The sequence below is a fragment of the Bos indicus x Bos taurus genome, chromosome 16, assembly GCF_003369695.1.
Source record: "Bos indicus x Bos taurus breed Angus x Brahman F1 hybrid chromosome 16, Bos_hybrid_MaternalHap_v2.0, whole genome shotgun sequence".
In the NCBI taxonomy this organism is placed as follows: domain Eukaryota; kingdom Metazoa; phylum Chordata; class Mammalia; order Artiodactyla; family Bovidae; genus Bos; species Bos indicus x Bos taurus.
In genome coordinates this window covers 42,522,580-42,543,738 of record NC_040091.1, presented here as the reverse complement: position 1 = coordinate 42,543,738, position 21,159 = coordinate 42,522,580, and the positions used below count along the sequence as shown (strand labels likewise).

General features: G+C 46.3%; 1 protein-coding gene across 9 annotated transcripts in view; it reads left to right on the top strand.

Annotated features, from left to right (window-relative positions):
* The window catches only part of KIF1B (kinesin family member 1B), a 151,394-nt gene extending 132,122 nt beyond the window's left edge, over window positions 1-19,272 (top strand). For 8 of the 9 annotated variants that reach the window (XM_027564934.1, XM_027564939.1, XM_027564935.1 and 5 more), the window contains 11 exons: window positions 2,940-3,054; window positions 3,813-3,946; window positions 4,683-4,744; window positions 8,673-8,818; window positions 9,007-9,246; window positions 10,328-10,399; window positions 11,692-11,813; window positions 13,437-13,586; window positions 13,874-14,066; window positions 14,273-14,391; window positions 14,921-19,272. In XM_027564934.1, the coding sequence (XP_027420735.1) occupies window positions 2,940-3,054; window positions 3,813-3,946; window positions 4,683-4,744; window positions 8,673-8,818; window positions 9,007-9,246; window positions 10,328-10,399; window positions 11,692-11,813; window positions 13,437-13,586; window positions 13,874-14,066; window positions 14,273-14,391; window positions 14,921-14,963 (1,396 nt within the window). In that variant the 3' untranslated portion in view covers window positions 14,964-19,272. The remainder of the gene's footprint in view (window positions 1-2,939; window positions 3,055-3,812; window positions 3,947-4,682; window positions 4,745-8,672; window positions 8,819-9,006; window positions 9,247-10,327; window positions 10,400-11,691; window positions 11,814-13,436; window positions 13,587-13,873; window positions 14,067-14,272; window positions 14,392-14,920) is intronic. The other variant, XM_027564942.1, reaches the window with a different exon arrangement.
* The last annotated feature ends 1,887 nt before the right edge of the window (window positions 19,273-21,159 follow it).

Below are 21,159 nucleotides of genomic sequence, written 5' to 3'. Positions count from 1 at the left end.
GTTTATTTTCTGCTTTTGGAATAGAAAAAAATTCCTAGTTTGGTAGTGAAGGAAATTGCCTCCCATCTCTCTTTCCATCTGGTTGAAGAAAGAAAACTGAAGGAAGTGACACATAACAGTATAGCCTAAATGGTTTTTAAGATGCGTGTACACAAACACCCACACAGCACATAAACACACGCTGCTTTTGTCTAGAATATCTTGAGAAATCAACCTGGGGTTATTTCCTGACCACCTTAAAGCCATACAGGACAGCGTGCTTTAGGACTCAGCCCTGTTTCTAACCGCCAGTTCTCTTGCTCGCTTGAGTCCATTGACATTACTCATGTGTCCTGGTTGTAGTTTGTATGACCTCTTCTCAAGAACTGCCACCCTTGGTGAGTGTTTTGGAAAAAAATGTGCAGCCGTAACTCCCAAGCACCAAACAAATCAAACCAAAAAAATAAATAAAAACCACCTTTTTCTCCCCATCCCAATACAGGGAGATTTTAGTGATGTAAGAATTTTTCTATGTTAGCCAAGTTTCTATCAGAGAAATTTCTTCTTTAGGTTAAATGAAAACCAGACAACAGGAATGTGAAGAGGCTTTCTCACACACATTCAGAACACTTGCCTCATTTGAGAGGGAATCATGAACTGTAAATCCTGGCCCCAGGAAGCTCAAGTTCTGGTTCAATTTTTAATGAGTCACAGGTCCAGGCAGCAGGGCTAGGAATCACTGTCTGGTGTCTCCAGGGTAACACACACCGTCACCCTACAAAGGGGCTTTACTTGACCTCAGCACAGGTGGGCCCAGACTGCAGGGCCACAGGTAGGCCCCATTCCAGGTCCCTCGGCAGACTCTGGGACACAATAAAAGAGCCGTCTCAAGGACAGAGCCCTCAGGTGGCTTCTGCTGAAGTAATGGATTCCACCACCCAACGTCAAAATTTGTCTTAAACCAAGCTAAAATTTAGATTCAATCAAAACAGGGCTCTGTGGGTCATAAAGGGCTCTCTGGTGAGCCCAGGGGCAGGGGAGGGGCTTGTGTTGTCCTCCGTGGTTGCTGTTTGGGTCCCTTGGTTGCTTCGTCCATCTTGGTCTTGCTGTCTCTCTGTTCCTTTGGTATCTGTGTAGAGAATTTTCTTGACCCTTATGCTCTACCTTAAGAGCTAGATCTTTGTAAGAGTATCATGTACAGCTGATGACCTTTGAACAACACGGGCTTGAACTGTGTGGGTCCACTTATGTGTTGATTTTTTTCAGTAGTAGGTACCACAGCACTCCGTGATCCGTGGTTGGCTGAACCTGCGGAGGCAGAACCTTGGATATCGAGGGCTTACTATAAGTTATACGTAGATTTTTTCTCTTTTTTGGCTGTTCTGGGTCGTCTTTGCTATGCAGACTTTGTCTAGTTTGGGCGAACAGGGGCTAGTCTTTGTTGCAGTTTGCGCTGCTCACTGCAGTGGCTTCTCTTGTGGAGCACGGACTGTAGGCACTCGGACTCAGTAGTTGTGGTGCCCTGCAGCATGTGGGATCTTCCCAAACCAGGGCTGGAACCCATGTCTCCTGTGTTGACAGGCAGATTCTCAACTACCGGACCACCAGGGAGGTCCTATACACAGATTTTTAAGAGCATGGAGAGTCAGCCCCCTATCCCCTGTTGCACAAAGGTCAACTATACTGCAAGATGACTTACAACTGTACTTCTAGAAGCAGCTACAAGATGAAATCATAAAAAAAAAAAAAGATGAAATCATCAGGCTTCAAACACTAGCACTCAGGATGAGGTGTGGTTACGGAATTCATTTAGAAGTATTGTTTTCTCTGATTATTTCTGGAGAAAGAATCACAGAGGTGTGTTTAGAGAGAAGATATGCCAACTATTTGCCAACATCTAGAAAAGACAGCTGCAGTGAGATTACCATTTGGTAAGGGGCGAGGTGGAATGTACTGGGCAGGGAATAAAGTGCGCAAAACTCCAGTTGTATCAGGTGAGGTGTGTTACACGTCCAGAGAGTGTGGTGCTGGACAGCCCACTCTGCAGGGGTGGACAAGGTGTTTTCCCTGGCAGTTCTCTCGGGGGTTGAGTTGGGAGTTGATCTCTGACTCTGCTGTTGAACTCAGGATGGTGTTTCAGGTGAGACCTGCTGAACCGGAAGGTTAATGTCAAGTAGGGGCTATGGTGTTTTTACTGGGAGGAAAAAAGAAAGGTATTAGGACAGTTTACAAAGTCAGTTTATGGGTGTTTATTAAATAATCAAACTTCTAGTTGTTATTTGAATGTTAGATTCTTACGTGGATTTTTGGAAAACTGATAAATAGTAGTTGGCTAGCTCTGGTACTAAAAATTACTTTCTTTTACTGAAATGTCAGCTAAGAATAACCTCATATTTTATTTAAAACAAGGTTCTCTATGCTGTCTCTCCCATCAGTCCTCCTAGATGTGTGTGTGCTGTTTCTGAGGTTCAGCAGGATGGAATTGAGACATGAAGAAGGCTGCTTCAAATGATTGAACCTCTATTTCCTGCCCTGGTCACTGACTCACGGAGGAGCTCACTTAGTCTTTCTTATTTTAGTTTCTGTCCATACTCATTTCTGCTTTTCATCTTAATTCTTTTGATTGATCTCACTCTGTTGATGTTTATAGGCAGGGAGAAAACAGGCTTGTCAAAAAAAAGAACATAGCTAAGTGTTCCTTGATAACGGGTGGGGGCAAGAGGCTGGAGGCTGACATTTTTCTCCCAGGAGATGAAGGTTCCACTCTGTTGTCAGAGTTCGGGAAGTTGGAACTGTGGGTCACTGTGGGTTCTGATTGTGCATTTCTGATTGTGCATTTCTGATTGTGGCACTACCTGGGCTAAGATGACTTCAGGGCTCTACAGCGTTTCCAACTGTGGCAGTACCTGCACTTAGGTGCCTGCAGCTTTAGGTGACCCCTCTTGCCTTTTCGACTGCAGGACCTTCTATCGTTTCGAGGCCGTCTGGGATAGTTCCCTCCATAACTCCCTCCTTCTGAACCGAGTGACACCCTACGGAGAAAAGATCTACATGACCCTGTCGGCCTACCTGGAGGTGAGAGGACCCACAACTTGAGTTGCTGTGACCTGCCAGCCCTGCACAGTGGGCAGGTTACAACAAGGAAATGGGGAGGAACCATGTGACTGACTGTGTCTTCCTTTCTCCCAGCTCATCCTCCCAGCTCATCCTTAAGTTACTTATTATTATTATACTTTGCTAACTACTCTGGTTATATCAGGTTCTGTTCCCAGCCTCTAGTTAACCAAAAAGTCATATAACTTCTATTTCATTCTCAGTTTTAGTAGCCTAGTCCCTATCCATCAGAGAAAGCGTGATTTTAAGAAAACGGCCTCTTGTTTTGGAAGTTGTGGATGGAGGCTAGTAGTGGCTAACATCGCAGATGCTAGAACTAGCCTGTCTGAGTTTAGGTTCCCTGTGCTGTCACTTGGGAGAGTGATTTCTCCTTTGTGCTTCAATTTCCTTATCTCTTGAACAGGGGTAATGATAGTATTAATAGCATTTACCTAAGAAGGTTGTTGAGAGGTCACAAAAAGGGATTTAAGGCAAACAGTGCTGGGCATATGACAAATAATAAGTATCAGCCATTGCCTACAGAAAAAAACTTTGAAAAATTTTGAGAAAAGTAAATGCACCCACAAGGAATACTGCCTGACCTTACATGTATTGTTTTCTGATTTGCTGTTGAAATAAATTGCTGGTAGAGCTGAAGTCCTCCACCCACTATGTCTGGGACCAGCTTTCCAATGCCATAGTGCCCAGACTATGGTCACAGGTGTTCTGTCTGCTTTCAGCTGGATCACTGCATCCAGCCGGCCGTCATCACCAAGGACGTGTGCATGGTCTTCTACTCCCGGGACGCCAAGATCTCGCCGCCACGCTCGCTGCGCAGCCTCTTTGGCAGCGGCTATTCGAAGTCACCAGACTCGTAAGTTTTGGAGACAAGTGTCGCCTCGGGTTGGTGGGCCCCGTACAGAATGAGCAGTCTCCTAACTGCTGTTTTCAGGGTTCTCAGCCTATCAACCATTTGGTAGCTGACACCTGGAGTGCAGTGAGGTAAATGTTGGCATTTAGTAAAATATTAACAGATGGATGAGTAGTAAAGGAAGGGAGGCATGTTCCATTGTGAACACTTCTCCAACAGTTTTGCAGGGACTGAGTGTTCTTTTAAATGTCATTATTATTATTTCTAACAGCTTACTGTTGGGACGTTCTTATCCTTAAGATTTATTTGTGTTTTAGATACATAAATGTACATCGAGAATAATACAGTGACTACCTGTGCATCACCACTGAGCTTAAAAATGGTTACTAATGCAGTAGAAGATTCAGTCCCCTTCCTAACCCCACCCCCTAGAAGCTGGTGTTTATCATTTTCATTCTACTCAGACCTTTACCCCTTCATCTCTTCTTTCTTGTAAGAAAAGGCAAAATTCAATTTTCACATTTGAATTATACATTTTCCAGTTTATTATTCAGTTGTGTCCTAAGTTCAGAATAGGAGAACAGTGACTGATGAGCGATGTCTGTAATTTTACAGACATCTGAGGGTGGGTTGCAATTCCAGCACAGGAGACAATGCTTTAAGCAGAGAGAATTGAGATTCTTGCTGTTTTTGTGCTGTTTGAAATTAAGCAATTGTTTATTTGTTTTAATTTACATAGCAATCGAGTCACTGGAATTTATGAACTCAGTTTATGCAAAATGGCAGACACAGGAAGTCCAGGTAAGCTCTGTGGATCAGGGAAGGGAGAGTTACCTTTGCATTTGACTGCAGTACACTATGTCAAAAGTTTATCCCACCCATGCAGGATGGATATACATTCTTGAGACACCAGTTATATTTTACAAGCCACTTTGGTGGTGGTGGTAGGAGTTACCATTTTCGGAGTTACAACACTGTTTGCTTTATGATGTGCTATACAGTTATAAAAACTGTATAGAACAGATTGTTATTAGGCTGTGGAATATTATCAGTATAACAAATTCAAGCATATTATGAGAATTCCCTGGCGATCCAGTGGTTAGGACTCAGTGCATTCACTGTCATGGCCCCAGGTTCAGTCCCTGGTCAAGGAACTAAGATCCTACAAGCCTGAGTCATAAGCCCCCTCCCCACTCCCTCGCAAAAAAAATCAAATGTATTTCAGTGAATTTGGTTTGGAAAACTTCAGAGCCATTTCCCTTCCTACCTTAGCCCCAACGATAACTTGACAGTGTGACTTTACAGGTACCGTCAAACTAGAATTTGAACCTCCTATGCTATGGAAAGACACGTTATTAATATTAAGCTGAGCTTGTTCTGTGTCCCTTTTTATGTATCTGTGCAATGCTGTTATTCCTCCATTTTGGTGGCCTTAAACAGCCCTCTGCATTTCCATGTTTGTGAAACTGGAACATGGACAAAATTATGGGTTTTTCAAAACATTTAGTGTAAGTTTGAATCATTTTGGAGAAAATATGTGGAAAAGAGACTGAGGCCCACATGTAAGAGTGGAGGTAAAAGGAAGATTCTGAGTATGAATCTAAGTCCCATAGCAGCTAATTACAGTGTCTAGAGAATTCCTTCAGAAATTTTTAAATTAACGTAAGTTCATGTCTTTTAAGGGCTTCCCTGAGAGCTCAGTTGGTAAAAAATCCGACTGCAACACGGGAGACCCCAGTTTGATTCCTGGGTAGGGAAGATCCACTGGAGAACGGATAGGCTACCCACTCCAGTATTCTTGGGCTTCTCTTGTGGCTCAGCTGGTAAAGAATCCACCTGCAATGTGGGAGACCTGGGTTTGATCCCTGGGTCAAGAAGATCCCCTGGAGAAGGAGAAGGCTACCCACTCCGGTATTCTTGCCTGGAGAATCCCATGGACTATACGGTCCACAGGGTCGCAAAGAGTTGGACAAGACCGAGAGCCTTTCACTTTCACTTCACTTTCATGTCTTTTAAATTTGAAACCAGTACAGTTCAGTTCAGTCACTTAGTCGTGTCCAACTCTTTGCGACCCCATGAACTGCAGCACACCAGGCCTCCCTGTCCATCACCAACTCCCGGAGTTCACTCAGACTCACGTCCATCGAGTCAGTGATGCCATCCAACCATCTCATCCTCTGTCGTCCCCTTCTCCTCCTGCCCTCAATCTCTCCCAGCATCAGGGCCTTTTCAAATGGGTCAGCTCTCCACATGAGGTGGCCGAAGTATTGGAGTTTCAGCTTCAACATCAGTCCCTCCAATGAACACCCAGGACTGATCTCCTTTAGGATGGACTGGTTGGATCTCCTTGCAGTCCAAGGGACTCTCAAGAGTCTTCTCCAACACCACAGTTCAAAAGCGTCAATTCTTTGGTGCTCAGCTTTCTTTATAGTCCAGCTCTCACATCCATACATGACTACTGGAAAAACCATAGCCTTGACTAGACGGACCTCTGTTGGCAAAGTAATATAATGTCTCTGCTTTTTAATATGCTGTCTAGGCTGATCATAACTTTCCTTCCAAGGAGCAAGTGTCTTTTAATTTCATGGCTGCAGTCACCATCCACAGTGATTTTGGAGCCCAGAAAAAGAAAGTCTGACACTGTTTCCCCATCTATTTCCCATGAAGTGATGGGACCAGATGCCATCATCTTAGTTTTCTGAAAAATGTTGAGCTTTCAGCCAGCTTTTTCACTGTCCTCTTTCACTTTCATCAAGAGGCTTTTTAGTTCCTCCTCACTTTCTGCCATAAGGGTGGTGTCATCTGCATATCTGAGGTTACTGATATTTCTCCCGGCAATCTTGATTCCAGCTTGTGCTTCCTCCAGCCCACCGTTTCTCATGATGTACTCTGCATGTAAGTTGAATAAGCAGGGTGACAGTATACAACCTTGATGTACTTCTTTTCCTATTTGGAACCAGTCTGTTGTTCCATGTCCAGTTCTAACTGTTGCTTCCTGACCTGCATACAGATTTCTCAAGAGGCAGGTCAGGTGGTGTGGTATTCCCATCTCTTTCAGAATTTTCCAGTTTATTGTGATCCACACAGTCAAAGGCTTTGGCATATTCAATGAAGCAGAAATAGATGTTTTTCTGAAACTCTCTTGCTTTTTCGATGATCCAGCAGATGTTGGCAATTTCATCTCTGGTTCCTCTGCCTTTTCAAAAACCAGCTTGAACATCTGGAAGTTCATGGTTCATGTATTGCTGAAGCCTGGCTTGGAGAATTTTGAGCATTACTTTACTAGCGTGTGAGATGAGTGCAATTGTGCGATAATTTGAACATTCTTTGGCATTGCCTTTCTTTGGGATTGGAATGAAAACTGACCTTTTCCAGTCCTGTGGCCACTGCTGAGTTTTCTAAATTTGCTGGCATATTGAGTGCAGCACTTTCACAGCATCATCTTTCAGGATTTGAAATAGCTCAGCTGGGATTCCATTACCTCCACTAGCTTTGTTTGTAGTGATGCTTCCTAGGGCCCGCTTGACTTCACATTCCAGGATATCTGGCTCTAGGTGAGTGATCACACCATAGTGATTAACTGGGTCGTGAAGATCTTATTTGTACAGTTCTTCTGGGTATTCTTGCCACCTCTTCTTAATATCTTCTGCTTCTGTTAGGTCCCTACCATTTCTGTCTTTTATTGAGCCCATCTTTGCATGAAATGTTCCCTTGGTATCTCTAATTTTCTTGAAGAGATCTCTGCTGCTGCTGCTAAGTCGCTTCAGTCGTGTCCGACTCTGTGCGACCCCATAAATGGCAGCCCACCAGGCTCCCCTGTCCCTGGGATTCTCCGGGCAAGAACTCTGGAATGGGTTGACATTTCCTTCTCCAATGCATGAAAGTGAAAAGTGAAAGTGAAGTCGCTCAGTCCTGTCCGAATCTTTGCGACCCCATGCACTGTAGCCTACCAGGCTCCTCAGTCCATGAGATTTTCCAGGCAAGAGTACTGGAGTGGGGTGCCATTGCCTTCTCTGGAAGAGATCTCTAGTCTTTCCCATTGTATTGTTTTCCTCTATTTCTTTGCATTGATCTCTGAGGAAGGCTTTCTTATCTCTCCTTGCTATTCTTTGGAACTCTGCATTCAAATGAGAATATCTTTCCTTTTCTGCTTTGCTTTTCACTTTTCTTCTTTTCACAGCTATTTGTAAGGCCTCCTCAGACAGCTGTTTTGCTTTTTTTGCATTTCTTTTTCTTGGGGATAGTCTTGATCCCTGTCTCCTGTACAATGTAACGAACTTCTGAAACCAGTACAACATTTTAAAAAATTAATGGGAAATAATGGAGGCAGAACCAGTTGGTCATGTACCATCTTGACTGAGCCATGAAACATGAGGGAGGTGCATATAGTCCTTTCCCACTTCTTTGCTCTGAGTGTATTTTTATATATTTGAACCAATAGTGTGCAGACTATTTAATCTCTGTGTTTCCACTTAACATAATATCTAGCATTTTCTCAAGTTGCATTACCAGCTTCATAATTATCTAAGAATATAAAACCCAGTTTTAAAAGAAGTTCAGACAGTTGCTTTGGAGCAAAAAGGATAACATTTTTTTTATTAATACCCCATGTATCTTGAGACACAACTGTCCTAGTGTGCCATATGTATGAAGTATTCATTCCTTTTGAGCTAAAATTAGACTTGCGTTTTTCTGTGGGGAAAAAAAAAGTGGTTTCCTCTTATCTCAGGCATGCAGCGGAGAAGAAGGAAAATCTTGGATACCTCAGTGGCGTATGTGCGGGGGGAGGAGAACTTGGCTGGCTGGCGGCCCCGGGGAGACAGCCTCATCCTAGAGCACCAGTGGGAGTTGGAGAAGCTGGAGCTCCTGCACGAGGTACTGGAGGGGAGGCAGGCGCAGGCAAACTCTTGGGCAAGGTGCCCCAATTATCATCTTATGCTCAGCTGCTGCCTATGACCAGGGCTTGGCAGTTCTCCTTCACAGTGGAGGCATGATATAATACTTTGCTTATTAAGACCTTGATGAGCTTGCATTTGCTGAGGTTGTACTGTTGTTCTTCTTAGGTGGAGAAAACCCGCCACTTTCTGCTGCTCCGTGACAGACTGGGTGACAGCATCCCCAAATCCCTGAGTGACTCGTTGTCCCCCAGCCTCAGCAGCGGGACCCTCAGCACCTCCACCAGCATCTCCTCTCAGATCTCAACCACCACCTTTGAAAGTGCCATCACACCCAGCGAGAGTAGTGGCTACGACTCAGCAGACATTGAAAGCCTGGTGGATCGAGAGAAAGAGCTGGCTACAAAGGTGGGACTCCCTGTCTCTGCTGAGCACTTCCCCCTGAGGCTCTGTGAGCTGGTCTTTCTGTTTTCTCTTTTGCATTTTCATCTTTCTTTGAGGGCCGCTGATTCAAGGCCTGTGCCGACACTGTGAATATAGGAGTAAAGAAGACTTAATTTCTACCCTTAATAAGTTTACAGGCGAGTGGGTGACCAGCTTTTAATAGAGGTGTGATCTGAAATGCTGTGGGAGGCAGGGAGAGGCCTGCCCAGGAGGGCACTCATGAGCTGACCTTGGAAGGATACACAGGCGAGAGCCAGCAATGTCCTGCGTGACCAGTGTGAGGGAATCCGTGCAGGAGAGGGACAGGAGATGGAGCGGGGGAAACAGACCAGGGGCCAGATCACGAAGAGCCTGGTGCTGGACTAAAACATTCAGAATATTCTGGGAGTGACCTGGAAATGCTTCAAATGGGTATTTGTGTTTTAGAAAGATTTCTCTGGCAGTAATAAAGAGGCTAAATTTGTGGTGAGGAGACTAGAGGCAGAAAGAATTCTTTATTTCCGTAATCCAGATGAGAAATGATCAAGTTTTTTAACTATGGTGGGAGTATGTGGGATGAAGAGGAATCATGAGAGAGATGTTTGGAAGGTAGAATCCACATTGTTTGTGCCTAGATACCACGGGAGTGGGCAGAGGGCTTGTTTGGGATGACCAAATAAGAAATAAGAGGGAGTCTGTGATTGTTTCAGTAATTGAATGGTCATCTAGTTGATTTAGGAACGTATGTCATCTAGAAATCTCCATACCTTTTAGTACCAACGCAAGTTGAGAATTAGAGATGCTATTGGATTCTTAAATGCTTTAAACTGTGGTGTTTGCAGTAATTCACTTTTGCAGTTTTGAGAATGGCTTTTTATCCACTCATATTATCATCTTTATTAGGCAGGTCCAAGGCTTCCCTTCCTATATACCTAGCTAATTTCCCAGGTTCTTTGAGCAGCACCTAAGCTCCACTGTGGGTCTTAGGCATGTTATTTTCCTTCCCGCCTTTAATTCAGGGCTTTGTTTAACCATCAAAACTTACTCTTCTCATTCTCTTCCCTAGTGCCTGCAACTTCTCACCCACACTTTCAACCGAGAATTCAGCCAGGTGCACGGCAGCATCAGTGACTGCAAGGTGAGCAGCTCGTGTTTCCTGTCCTCAGGTTCTGCTGCTTTTAGGTGGCTTGAGATGGGCCTGGTGTTATGTCTGAAGATGTCTGACATACCTCCTCCTGCATTTATTTATTTAATTTTTCAGTCGGAACACTGACTTCTAAAGATGAACATATCCTTCTGTCTCTTAGACCAATTATCAGATGGGAAACATCTGGCTTTTTCCTTGGATCCCTTGGAGAAGAATATTCTGTTGAGGGTGATACGTAATTATATGGCAGGGCACAGCAAGTTCTGAGTTTCTTAGTGGCATGAAATTTTGTTGCCCTCGATAGAGTAAGGTGAACACTTGGGAGAACTTCTGCTTCACTCTCCTTCCATCATCATCCCCTTTCCTGGTCTTCCCTAGACACGCCGAGCTTTCCGCCTTGGGTCTGTGTACACAGCCTGTTCATTTGTCTGGAATAATCTTCCAGATAGTCCCATGATTGGCTTCCTTAGCTCTTTCATCTTTCTGCTCAGATATTGCCTTCTTGAAGTGAATTCCCTTAACCATCCTCTGTGAAGCCAGCAGCTCTCTGAAACTTTTTAACCTGCTACCCTGCTTTCTGTTTTGCTGTAGCATCGATCCCTGCCTGACACTTCTTAAAGTGTTTGTTGATTGGTTGATTCTCTGCCTTCTCTACTTAGAATGTAAGTTTCAGGAGGGCAGGGCCTCTGCCATGTTCTTAGAATAGTACCTGTTGTTCTCAGTGCTTGGCATGCATACTGCTACTGCTAAGTCACATCAGTCACATCAATGTCCAATTCTGTGCGACCCCATAAACAGCAGCCCACCAGGCTCCTCCGTCCGTCCTTGGGGTTCTCCAGGCAAGAACACTGGAGTGGGTTGCGTTGCCATTTCCTTCTCCAGTGCATGAAAGTGAAAAGTGAAAGTGAAATCGCTCAGTCGTGTCTGATTCTTAGTGACCCCATGGACTGCAGCCCACCAGGCTCCTCCGCCCATGGGATTTTTCCAGGCAAGAGTACTGGAGTGGATGCCATAGACAGGGTCATTTAGTTAATGAAGGAGGCTGTAGCAGTATAAAATATAGACATATTTTATAAATATAAAAAGCAAGCCTTGCCTCTTTTGTAAATTTCTTTATTCCTATTGTGACACTTAGGCCATAAAATATTTGTAGAAATTGTTTTCTTGAAAGACCCTAAACATAGGAGATTTGTGAGAGTGAGGCCCCTGGCTGCCAAAGCGCCTCACTGCGGAGGCCGTCGTGTTGCCCTGGGCCTCACTTGCCGAGCTCTGCTCTCTTCCAGCTGGCTGACCTCTCCCCCGTCGGCCGGGACCCCTCTGTGTCCAGTCTGAGCAGTTCCACCCTCACGCCATCCTCTACCTGCCCCTCTCTGGTGGATGCTAGGAGCAACTCCCTGGATCAGAAGTAAGTACCCAGACCTCGCCGAGAAGCTAACGTGAGAACTGAGGGAAATGCTGACCTTCTGCTTGCTCAGTGGTTCCCAGCCGAGGGCAGCACCATCTCCCAGGCAGCTCTGGGAGATATGTGGGAGCCTTTTCTGGATGTCACAGTGGCTTGGAAGGTGCTCCTGCCATCTCTGAATGTCACACCTTCCTAAATCTCTGCACCATATCACTGACTCCTCTTCTTCATCCCCCTTTGCTTGATTTGCTCTTCAGTTCACAACCCCGGTTGTCTCCCCATTCACATCAGACACAGGAAGCCCCATCTAGGGAAAAATATTTTGAAATGACTTTGGAAAAAATAATTTAATGACACAGCCAAATATATAGGTAACAGTAGTAGAGACCCAGTCTAGGTCTCATGACTTAATCGTTATAATCACTGCTGTGCAGTTGCCATCAGTCTCCTTCGCTCTGTCTCCATTTGTTATGCTCACCTGTCTGAACCCACCTGGTTAGCATCCAACTGTCTGTCTTCCTGTATCAGTACTGATACAGTGGGCTGCAGTAAACAACACAACAGGGTGGTTTAGTTGAATTTCACTGCCATCAACTGTAAGACATTGTTTTTATGTGCCACTAAAAAAACTTCCCTGTTGGCGCTAGTGCTAAAGAACCCACCTGCCAATGCAGGAGACATAAGAGACATGGGTTCAATCCCTGGGTTGGGAAGACCCCTTGCAGGAGGGCTTGGCAACCCACTCTAGTATTCTTCCCTGGAGAATCCCTTGGACAGAGGAGCCTGGAAGGCAGTGGTCCATAGGGTCGCAAAGAGTCAGACATGACTGAAGTGACTTAACACATAGTGTGCAAGAAAGCCAGAGCACTGTCACTGCAGTGTGACATGCCGTCAATTATAAGATGCACCCCAGTTCGAGGAGCAGTGAAGTGTGAGAAAAATGGGCTTTTTGGAGTTAGTGAGATACAATTGATTAGACTAAGCTGCTCTACAAAGACAACAACGCAGAGCGCAGGAATTGTCTCTCACAGCAGCTTTGCTCCAGACAGTCACATGGGAACCCAGTTCTTCTCATTTGTTTCGTGCTGCACTGGTCCTTCAGGCAGTGGTTCTCAGACTTTAGAGACATCAGCACCACCTGGGAGGCTTGTGAGAGCCCAGGTGCCTGAGCCCAGTCCAGGGTTTCTGATTCCACATGTCTGAGCTGGAGCCGGAGAATCTGAATCTCTAACACTCTTTTTCAAATGAAGTTGATACTGCTGATGGGGGACCTCACCTTGAGAACCCCTGCCCTAGGTGTGGCCTGGGGACTAGACAGGAGCACACCAGGGAGTGGTGTTCATACTCCTCAGCCTTTTGTTCAGAGGCCTTCCGGACAAGAGGGGAGACTGAGAGACTCGCTCGTCATCAGTGAGAATTTCCTTTGTGTTAATAACTGCCGAAGGATGACACCCAGTGGACGTGGGATTAATTACCTTTTGGATGCCAGCTCTGTCTTCTTAGCCAGGCTCTGAGGACCTGATGTTGGCAGGGTCCTTGGTGTTTGGGGAGAAGCATTGTTTTGTGCATTGACCTCAAGGAAGCTCTTGGTACTCCCTTTCTTCCTAACCTCTGTCTCTTTTCAAGGACCCCAGAAGCCAATTCCCGGGCCTCTAGTCCCTGCCCAGAATTTGAACAGTTTCAGATTGTCCCACCTGTGGAAACACCCTATTTGGCCCGAGCAGGGAAAAATGAATTTCTCAATCTTGTTCCAGATATTGAAGAAATTAGACCAGGGTGAGTACTGTATGGAACAGAGATCCTGGGTATTAGAAGACAGATTAGTGGGAATTCACTTCCAGCTGTTCTGCTCAAGTCTCATGTAGATGAACCTGGGATATGGGAAGGGGACTGGGTTCTGCTCCAGGTGTATCTCCGTCCCCCTCACCTGGCATGGCCTGCCGAATAGATCATTGCCTGTTTCCTTCAACCTAGGGACATGGCCTCAGTCTGTTTTGATGGACTTCAGCTTATGATCACTTTATTTTTCTGAGGAACTAACCTCTGCTGACCTGTCCTTTCAGCTCAGTGGTCTCCAAGAAAGGATATCTGCATTTCAAGGAGCCCCTGTCCAGCAACTGGGCTAAACATTTCGTCGTGGTCCGTCGCCCTTACGTCTTCATCTATAACAGCGACAAAGACCCTGTGGAGCGGGGCATCATTAACCTGTCCACAGCCCAGGTGGAGTATAGCGAGGACCAGCAGGCCATGGTGAAGGTCAGTCCTGCCCTCTCCACTGTTCATTGCCGTTCATGGCCTGCCCTTTTGAGTTCTGAACCCTGTCATTTGGTGCAGAATCTCTGTTTTGTGTTTGGTGTCTCTGAACCGTCTGTGTGAAGGGCCGTGTGCTCTCTGAATGTGGCAGGTGGCCACCATTGTTCAGTATCCATAGGAACCTTCTTGTTCTCCTGCATCTCTTTCAGACACCGAACACCTTTGCTGTGTGCACCAAGCACCGTGGGGTCCTTTTGCAGGCTCTCAACGACAAAGACGTGAACGACTGGTTGTACGCCTTTAACCCGCTCCTTGCTGGCACAATACGGTAAGAAGCTCTTCTTGTGTTTCCTTTCTCTCCTTGGCAGTTGGTTCCAGGGACGTCAACATAAACGGGAAAGGAAGTCTTGTTGAGAACACGTTTAAGTTGGAAGAAGGACAGGAGTGTAAGTGTGGGCGTAGGTCATCAGGTGTCCTGAGGGGCTCAGGGACTCTGGTTACATTTGAACCCAGTTGATCTCTTGCTTCAACTTGTTCTTCTTAAGGGGGCTGCAGCTAGAGGCTGTGGGACTGAGTAAAGGAAAGACTGGGAGAACCTTAAGGGTCCCCAGTGTTCAGCTGTGTGATCCAACCTCAGACCCTGAGAGGGGCCTCTGTCCCAGGATCCCCAGAGTGAGGAGGACCATTGGCTGGCCTGTTTGTCCAGCGGCCTAACAACTGGGCCTGCAGTGCAGGATGGGAGGAGGAAGGACATGAAGGAGGGGGCACAGAGAAGCAGACCTACAGGGCAGGGCCCTCTGAATCCCAGCTTCCAACCCTGTGTCTATCTCATCCTCTCATCCCTTTGTCGTCTGCAGGTCAAAACTCTCCCGCAGATGCCCGAGCCAAGCGAAGTACTAGGCGACTGCCGAGCACCCTCACACGCCTCCTGAGAGATAAAGAAAGTGTTTCCCCTCATTTCTCTTTGTGATCCTTGACGGTTACTCTTGTGTGTGATCCTGTGGCTTAACTACTCGTCCCTCTCGTCCAGCACTTTTTCGAGTGCTCCTGGTCCCCATCCCCATTGCTCTGTACTCTTTTCTTTTTCCTGTGCTGAGAATCTTGTTAGAAGCATGTGGTCTAACAAAAGTGGGGGAAAAAAACAAAAACACACACACAAAAACCCCAAGGAGATCCAGATTATTTTTTGGTGTCCTTTGGCTTCCTTTTGTATGATGGGTCCCCATTATGACCACTGACACCTGTGCTGCTGTCTTTGGATATCTCTGTCTGTTTTTCAAGACACCATAATACTACTTTCTTTTCTCTGTTTGGGATATAATTTTAACTTTTCTTGGGTGGCTTAGAGACTAAAGGAGGAGACATCTAGTCTTTTTAGAACCCGAGGGGAAAAATCTTACCCTTCCCCTTTCTGTTGCTTCTTGCCATGACTAATCCCTGCATTTTCCATTCAGGGAAACAAATGGTTGTAGTGAGCTTAGAGGTGGGAAAGTGTATTCTCTGAAATTGGGGCTTATTTAAAACATAGCTATGTAATTTTAACATAGTGGAAGAGAGGAGAAGAGAGGGACTTCTCAGCAGGTTTTGGACAGCGGCCACTGTTGACTGTGTTAGAAGGGAAGAGCCAGGGCTGTTGCCAGTGGGTCTCACAGGCCCGGGGGCCTTGGCGGTGGTGGTCCAGAGGATGCCGGTGTTCCCTCACAGGAGGGCTCCTTGAGCAGTTTGTCTCACTGGTAGGGAGCCTCTTCTGAGTCCCAGTTCTGTTCTGGGCGTTAGTAATGATGGTGGCTCAGTTTGGAATTCCTGCCATGATGTCATGCACAAATATCCCACCAGGAGGGAGTGTCTGCCTTCCTGGTGATGAACCTGATGGTCTTTGTCATCATCATGATTATGGTAAGGCCGGGTAGTGACCTTGTGATGGTTGTAGCTCCCTTTGATCAAAGAAACGTAGCTCTAAGAATACACTTGAACAGAGGAGCCTGGCGTACTGTAGTCCACGGGGTCACAAAGAGTCAGACATGACTAAGCGACTGAACAACAAGAAGATACACTCAGAAGCCTCCTTCTAAATCCAGTGGCCATTTTCAGTGATCCTCGTCCAGTTGGAAATCCCGTCAGTGATACTTGTCTTCCTCCGTGAACAAATAAATACGCGAACGTGGCAGGCTTTGCTTTTTGGACCCCAGGATTATAACAGACTGCCTCGTACCACTGAAAGCAGAAGGACACCTGCGGGCAGAGAAGCAGTTCCACCTGAACCCTGGTCCCAGACGTGGTTGGTTGTCTCCTCTGTGGAAATCCTGCCAGAGGGTAGAGGAGCCCACTGCCCACAGCCTCCTGCTGTGACAACAGGCTCACCTGCTGCCAGAGACCTTGGCAGAAGATGCACCTCCTCTTCCAGCTGCAGTGAGTGTCCCAGGAATGAACAGGAGAGGAGACTCCGGGTACTTCGGTTCCTTTCCAGTTGACTTGGGGATGTCCTCTACCATCCTTTCCCACGCTTGCTCACACCTTTCTTTCACCATCCCCCAGGCGATCAGGAAAGTGTCTGCTCGCTCCCACTTTGTGGAGACCGAAGGTCCCCAGTCTCGAGGGCACTGACTCTCAGGCAGCAAGGGGGAAGGGCCCACGCCCTCCTCAGAACGGGTGCTGGGCAGGTGCGACAGCACCCAGACTGTGGCCTTGCCTTCCTGCCGGGGCTCATCTTCTGGCTTCGTTCATAATTGCTTTGCAAAGAGGAGGAAAAGGAAGTCACTGGAGAGCTGAACAAGAGAAAGAAGAGTAATCAAAGGCTATGGCCTTACCTGAAAAATTATTAAGAAAAACTGTAGTAGATTTTTAAACTTTCTTCCTCTCCTTAAATGAAACATAGGTCACTAACCATAATGTTACTTGTTTCCTAAGTGGTACTTGAGACTTTAACGTGGTTAGAGGTTTCTTATCTAATGGGCACAATATGCCCTTCCAGTGTCTACTCAAACCCAGGGTCTGTTTGTGCTTAGAGACAGCTTCCTGGGCTGAAATTAAGTAATTTCAGGGAACAAAGATGAGATTCAAAGGTTAACGTTTAGAGTTAGGTCATGGATGCTGCTGCTGTTAAAGTCTGATAGGAGGACCCATGTCTGTGACTGAAGGAGGTGGGGAAGTGGAGGGAGAGAGAAATCAAGTGACAGACTGACATGACTTGTTTTTGCTTCTCACTTAAACAAAACTGACCAGGAAAGTCTTTGCTTTGGATGTCAGATACTATGACAGGCTGAGGTCAGAAGGCCTGGTGAGGCGGTGGGGGCCGCGGCCATGGCTCGCCTGTACAGCCCCCGCAGGGGCCCCTCTTCTCTAGGGGCCTGTTTTCAGATTAAAGCTGGAGCAGGGGTTGATGTTCCCTTTCCAGGTAGGCCCATCCCCACTTTCAAGCTCTGAGAGGGAATTTATGGCAGGAATTAGGAGGCTTTTGTGGAAGAGGAAAAGTGAAAGAACTCAAATCTTTAAGGAAGCTACCTTTTAAGGTAGTTTTTGGGTTTTCTTTTCCCCCTAATGCACTCTTTTAAGCAAGCAGAATAACAACAACAAAGCAAGGAAGAACACTCATACAAATTAAGGAGAAATGAGTGCTATTTAAAAGTAACCGTCTCCTTCCTCCCCGTGTCCTCCTTACTCCTGTCGGAGCAAAAGACGGACCCATGGCTTCCACCAGACCGGCGTCCGCACCCTCCTTGTCTCTGCGCCAGCCTAGGGGTCGGTCAGCTCCTGGGCTGGGCTCTGCGGGGTCAGCCAGCCTGCGCACGGCCACCAGCGCAGAGAGGGGCTGCCTCTGGCAGCTGGGTGGGAACTTGAATTCCAGTCCATTTTTATAATGTGAGGAAAGTTGAGGGAAATGATTTCTCCCAAGAAACCACTTCTTTGTTCCCCTTCAGCTGTATAGAACTTATACAACTGCTCACTTTCAATGGGGTTTTTCAGCTCTTTTAAGATGAAGGAATCAGTTAAATCACTGCAAGATCTTTTGGTACCTAAAGTAAAAACGACTTCTCCTGGCACATATATCAAAGCAAAGACTTTGTTGCCTGCTGCTTGTTGTCTAATTTACAGGGATATTTAATTTTATAAGGCATTTGTATATTTACACAGCTGTAATTAAATTGCACATTGAACTGGAAAAGCAAGCTGATGCGCTCGTAGCACCTGTTGGTACTTGGCACCCCTCATCCCGGTTCTACTCGGCTTCTGTATCAGGGCTTGTCCGTTTCTTGTTTGACATGGGTCCTTCGTTTTTCCCTTTTGGTTCCCTTTTTAAAATGTGATTGTTAACCTGCTCTTTAAAAAGAAGAGACTAATCCTGCTGCTGCTCTCAGAAGGTTTGCTGAATGTATTTTCAATAGGACTCTTAACTCCTGTGCACTGCAGCTGTCCCCTGTGGCCTGTGACGCTTCACCAAGGTGTGGCCAGACCGTGACCGTGTAGCGGGAACAGATTGACTTGTGTTTCCTTAGTAAATAAACGGCTTGATCGGCTGAGAGACTCCCTGCTGCTGTTGTTCAAAAGGCCATTTATGAAACTTGAATTTGAGCCCCATCAAATTTTAGGAAAGCCTCTGATCGCTTAAAGGAAGGAATCAGAGTTGATACAAATTTCATGTTACAGAGTCACAGCCAAATGGCCTGTGCTCAGGTAGGAAGTCCTAGCTGATGTTGGTCTCTTGCCAAACCCTGGCTGTCGCGTGTTGTTTTCACGTCTTCGAGTTCATCCTTTTCATTTGCACATCCTGACATCAGTTCATCTGAGGAACCCAGCAGCCTTCTATGAGTCGTCCCCAACTGGTGGTTCTGAAGCATTTGTCCCGCGAGACTTCGGGTCTCGTCACCCTCCTCGTGCACAACCATAAGACCCGTGAAGCATAAGTGGCCTTTTTGAACCAAGACTTTGCAAACTGATCTCTCCCCAGGGAAGGAGTTGAGCACATTAGCAACAATGTACATTATTAATTTCGGATTTTCATTTTCATGTTTTATTATGTAAATACGATCTGACGTTCGGAGCTTGAGTATACAGAATGTAAATATAGTTCTTGTATTTGTACTAATTCTGGTTCTTTTGCTGTATAGCCTTAGGTGTGCAATGCAGACATTAACTGTGTATGGTAACCTTGCATCACGGAACTATTAGTGAACGAGGTCATATTAATAAAGGTACAACCAGTGCATCAGAAGGCTCTTGATGTGCTTTTATTCCTGCACCCTTTGAAAGGTATTTACATAGAGATTTTTCTTGACTGGAAAAGATACTGCTCTTCTGGGAAAAACGTCACAATGCCATGACCTACAGGTTCCTTTCTGAGAATTCCAAACAACAGTTATTATGTAACTAGTGTGATGCTGTTTTTTTGAAAGTACTCTCCTCCCAAGTATGGGAGTGGCTATTCTAGATGGAAGATTTGTCCCTTTTTTTCTGTTGAGGCCTCTCTTTGTAAACCTATCAGTGAGTCTGTAGTGTGTGGTATGGTAGTGATTCTGTAAGTAGTACAGTGGTTGGGATTTTCATTGTATCAGTTTAACAAGTTCCTGTTGTGAGCTGTTCACTGTCCTGGGTGTGTGGGGAGGAGTGGAAGCAGGGAGTTGAAGTGACATTCAGGCGAAAAGCATTGACTCAGTTCACACACATCCACCTGTGCCCATGTGTGTCTGGATGCTGATGACTCAAAAGCGAACCAAACAGGCCTGGTACCTGTGGCCCTCCCATTCCGGTAATGGAAGATATTCATTACACAAATTTAAAATGTTACAGGGCAAAGTAAAGCTGAATAAAATGTTAGAAGGGATGGGAGGGAAAGAGCGTCTTTTTAGATGTATGGGCAGAGAAGGCCTCTGTTGGGAGATGACACTAGAGTAGACTCAGTAAATGAATGGGTGAGCCATGCAAGGTGCACGTGTACTCAGTCGTGTCCAACGCTTTGTGACCTGTGGACTCTAGCCTGCCAGGCTCCTCTGTCCGTGGGATTCTCCAGGCAAGAATACTGGAGTGGGTTGCCATTTCCTCCTCCAGGAGATCTTCCCAACCCAGGGTTGGAACCTGTGTCTCCTACATTGGCAGGTGGGTTTGTTACCACTGTGCTATCTGGGAAGCCTGAGCCACGCAAATCCCTGGGCACAGAGGTGGTCTCCAAGCAGGGATAATAAGTACTTGAGGCAGCTGTGTCCTCAGAAGGTTCCAGAATAGGGAGGTGGCCCGGGTGGAGACAGGAAGTAGTTGGGCCTGGGTGGTTTCAGGGGCTTAGTTAACTAATTTCATTAGAGTAAATAGGAACCAAGGGAGGATTTTGAGAAGATACATTCCATGATCTTATTTGTGTGTTTTGTTTGTTTAAATCTTTTAAATATTTATTTGGCTGCTCTGGTTGGGATTCTCCATCTTCGTTGCAGCATGCGGGTGGGTTCTTTCTTATGGCATGTGGAATCTAGTACCCAGGCCAAGGATCGAACCCGGCCCCTCTGCACTGGGAGTAGGGAGTCTTAGCCACTGGACCACCAGGGAAGTCCTTTATTTATGTTCTTAAAAAGGCCACTCTGGACAGCAGCCTGTGTGTGTAGAGACAGGGCATGTGGAGGAAGAGGGGCCGTGTGGGAAGTTGTTACCCTAGTGTTGAGGGGTGGGGATGGGGGATGGAGGCTTGGACTGAGAGCAGCAAATCTGGGGAGAAAGGGTCAGATTCAGGACATGTTACCTGTTAGAACTTGGAGTTTGCTGAGTGACTGCATGTAGAGAAAGAAAGAAGGTAACCCCCAGGACGCATGCCTGAGCAAACAGGACAGGCTTGCATTTCCCTGGGGTGAAGGAGGCTAGAGGAGAACAGTGGAGGGCGGTACTGCGTGGATGACTTGGCTGTGGCCTGTTCACTCTGAGGCATCAGTGCTCCCGCCTGCAAGTGTGCTCCCTGAGGCAGCTGAATGTACTCGCTGGATTCAGGGGGCCAGGTTGGGCTGGAGACACATTTAGGAGCTGTCACATGAAGGTGACAGTAAAGGCAAGATGGACTTCCCTGGCAGTCCCGTGGTTAAGACTGCCTTGCAATGCAAGGGACAAGGATTCAATTCCTGGT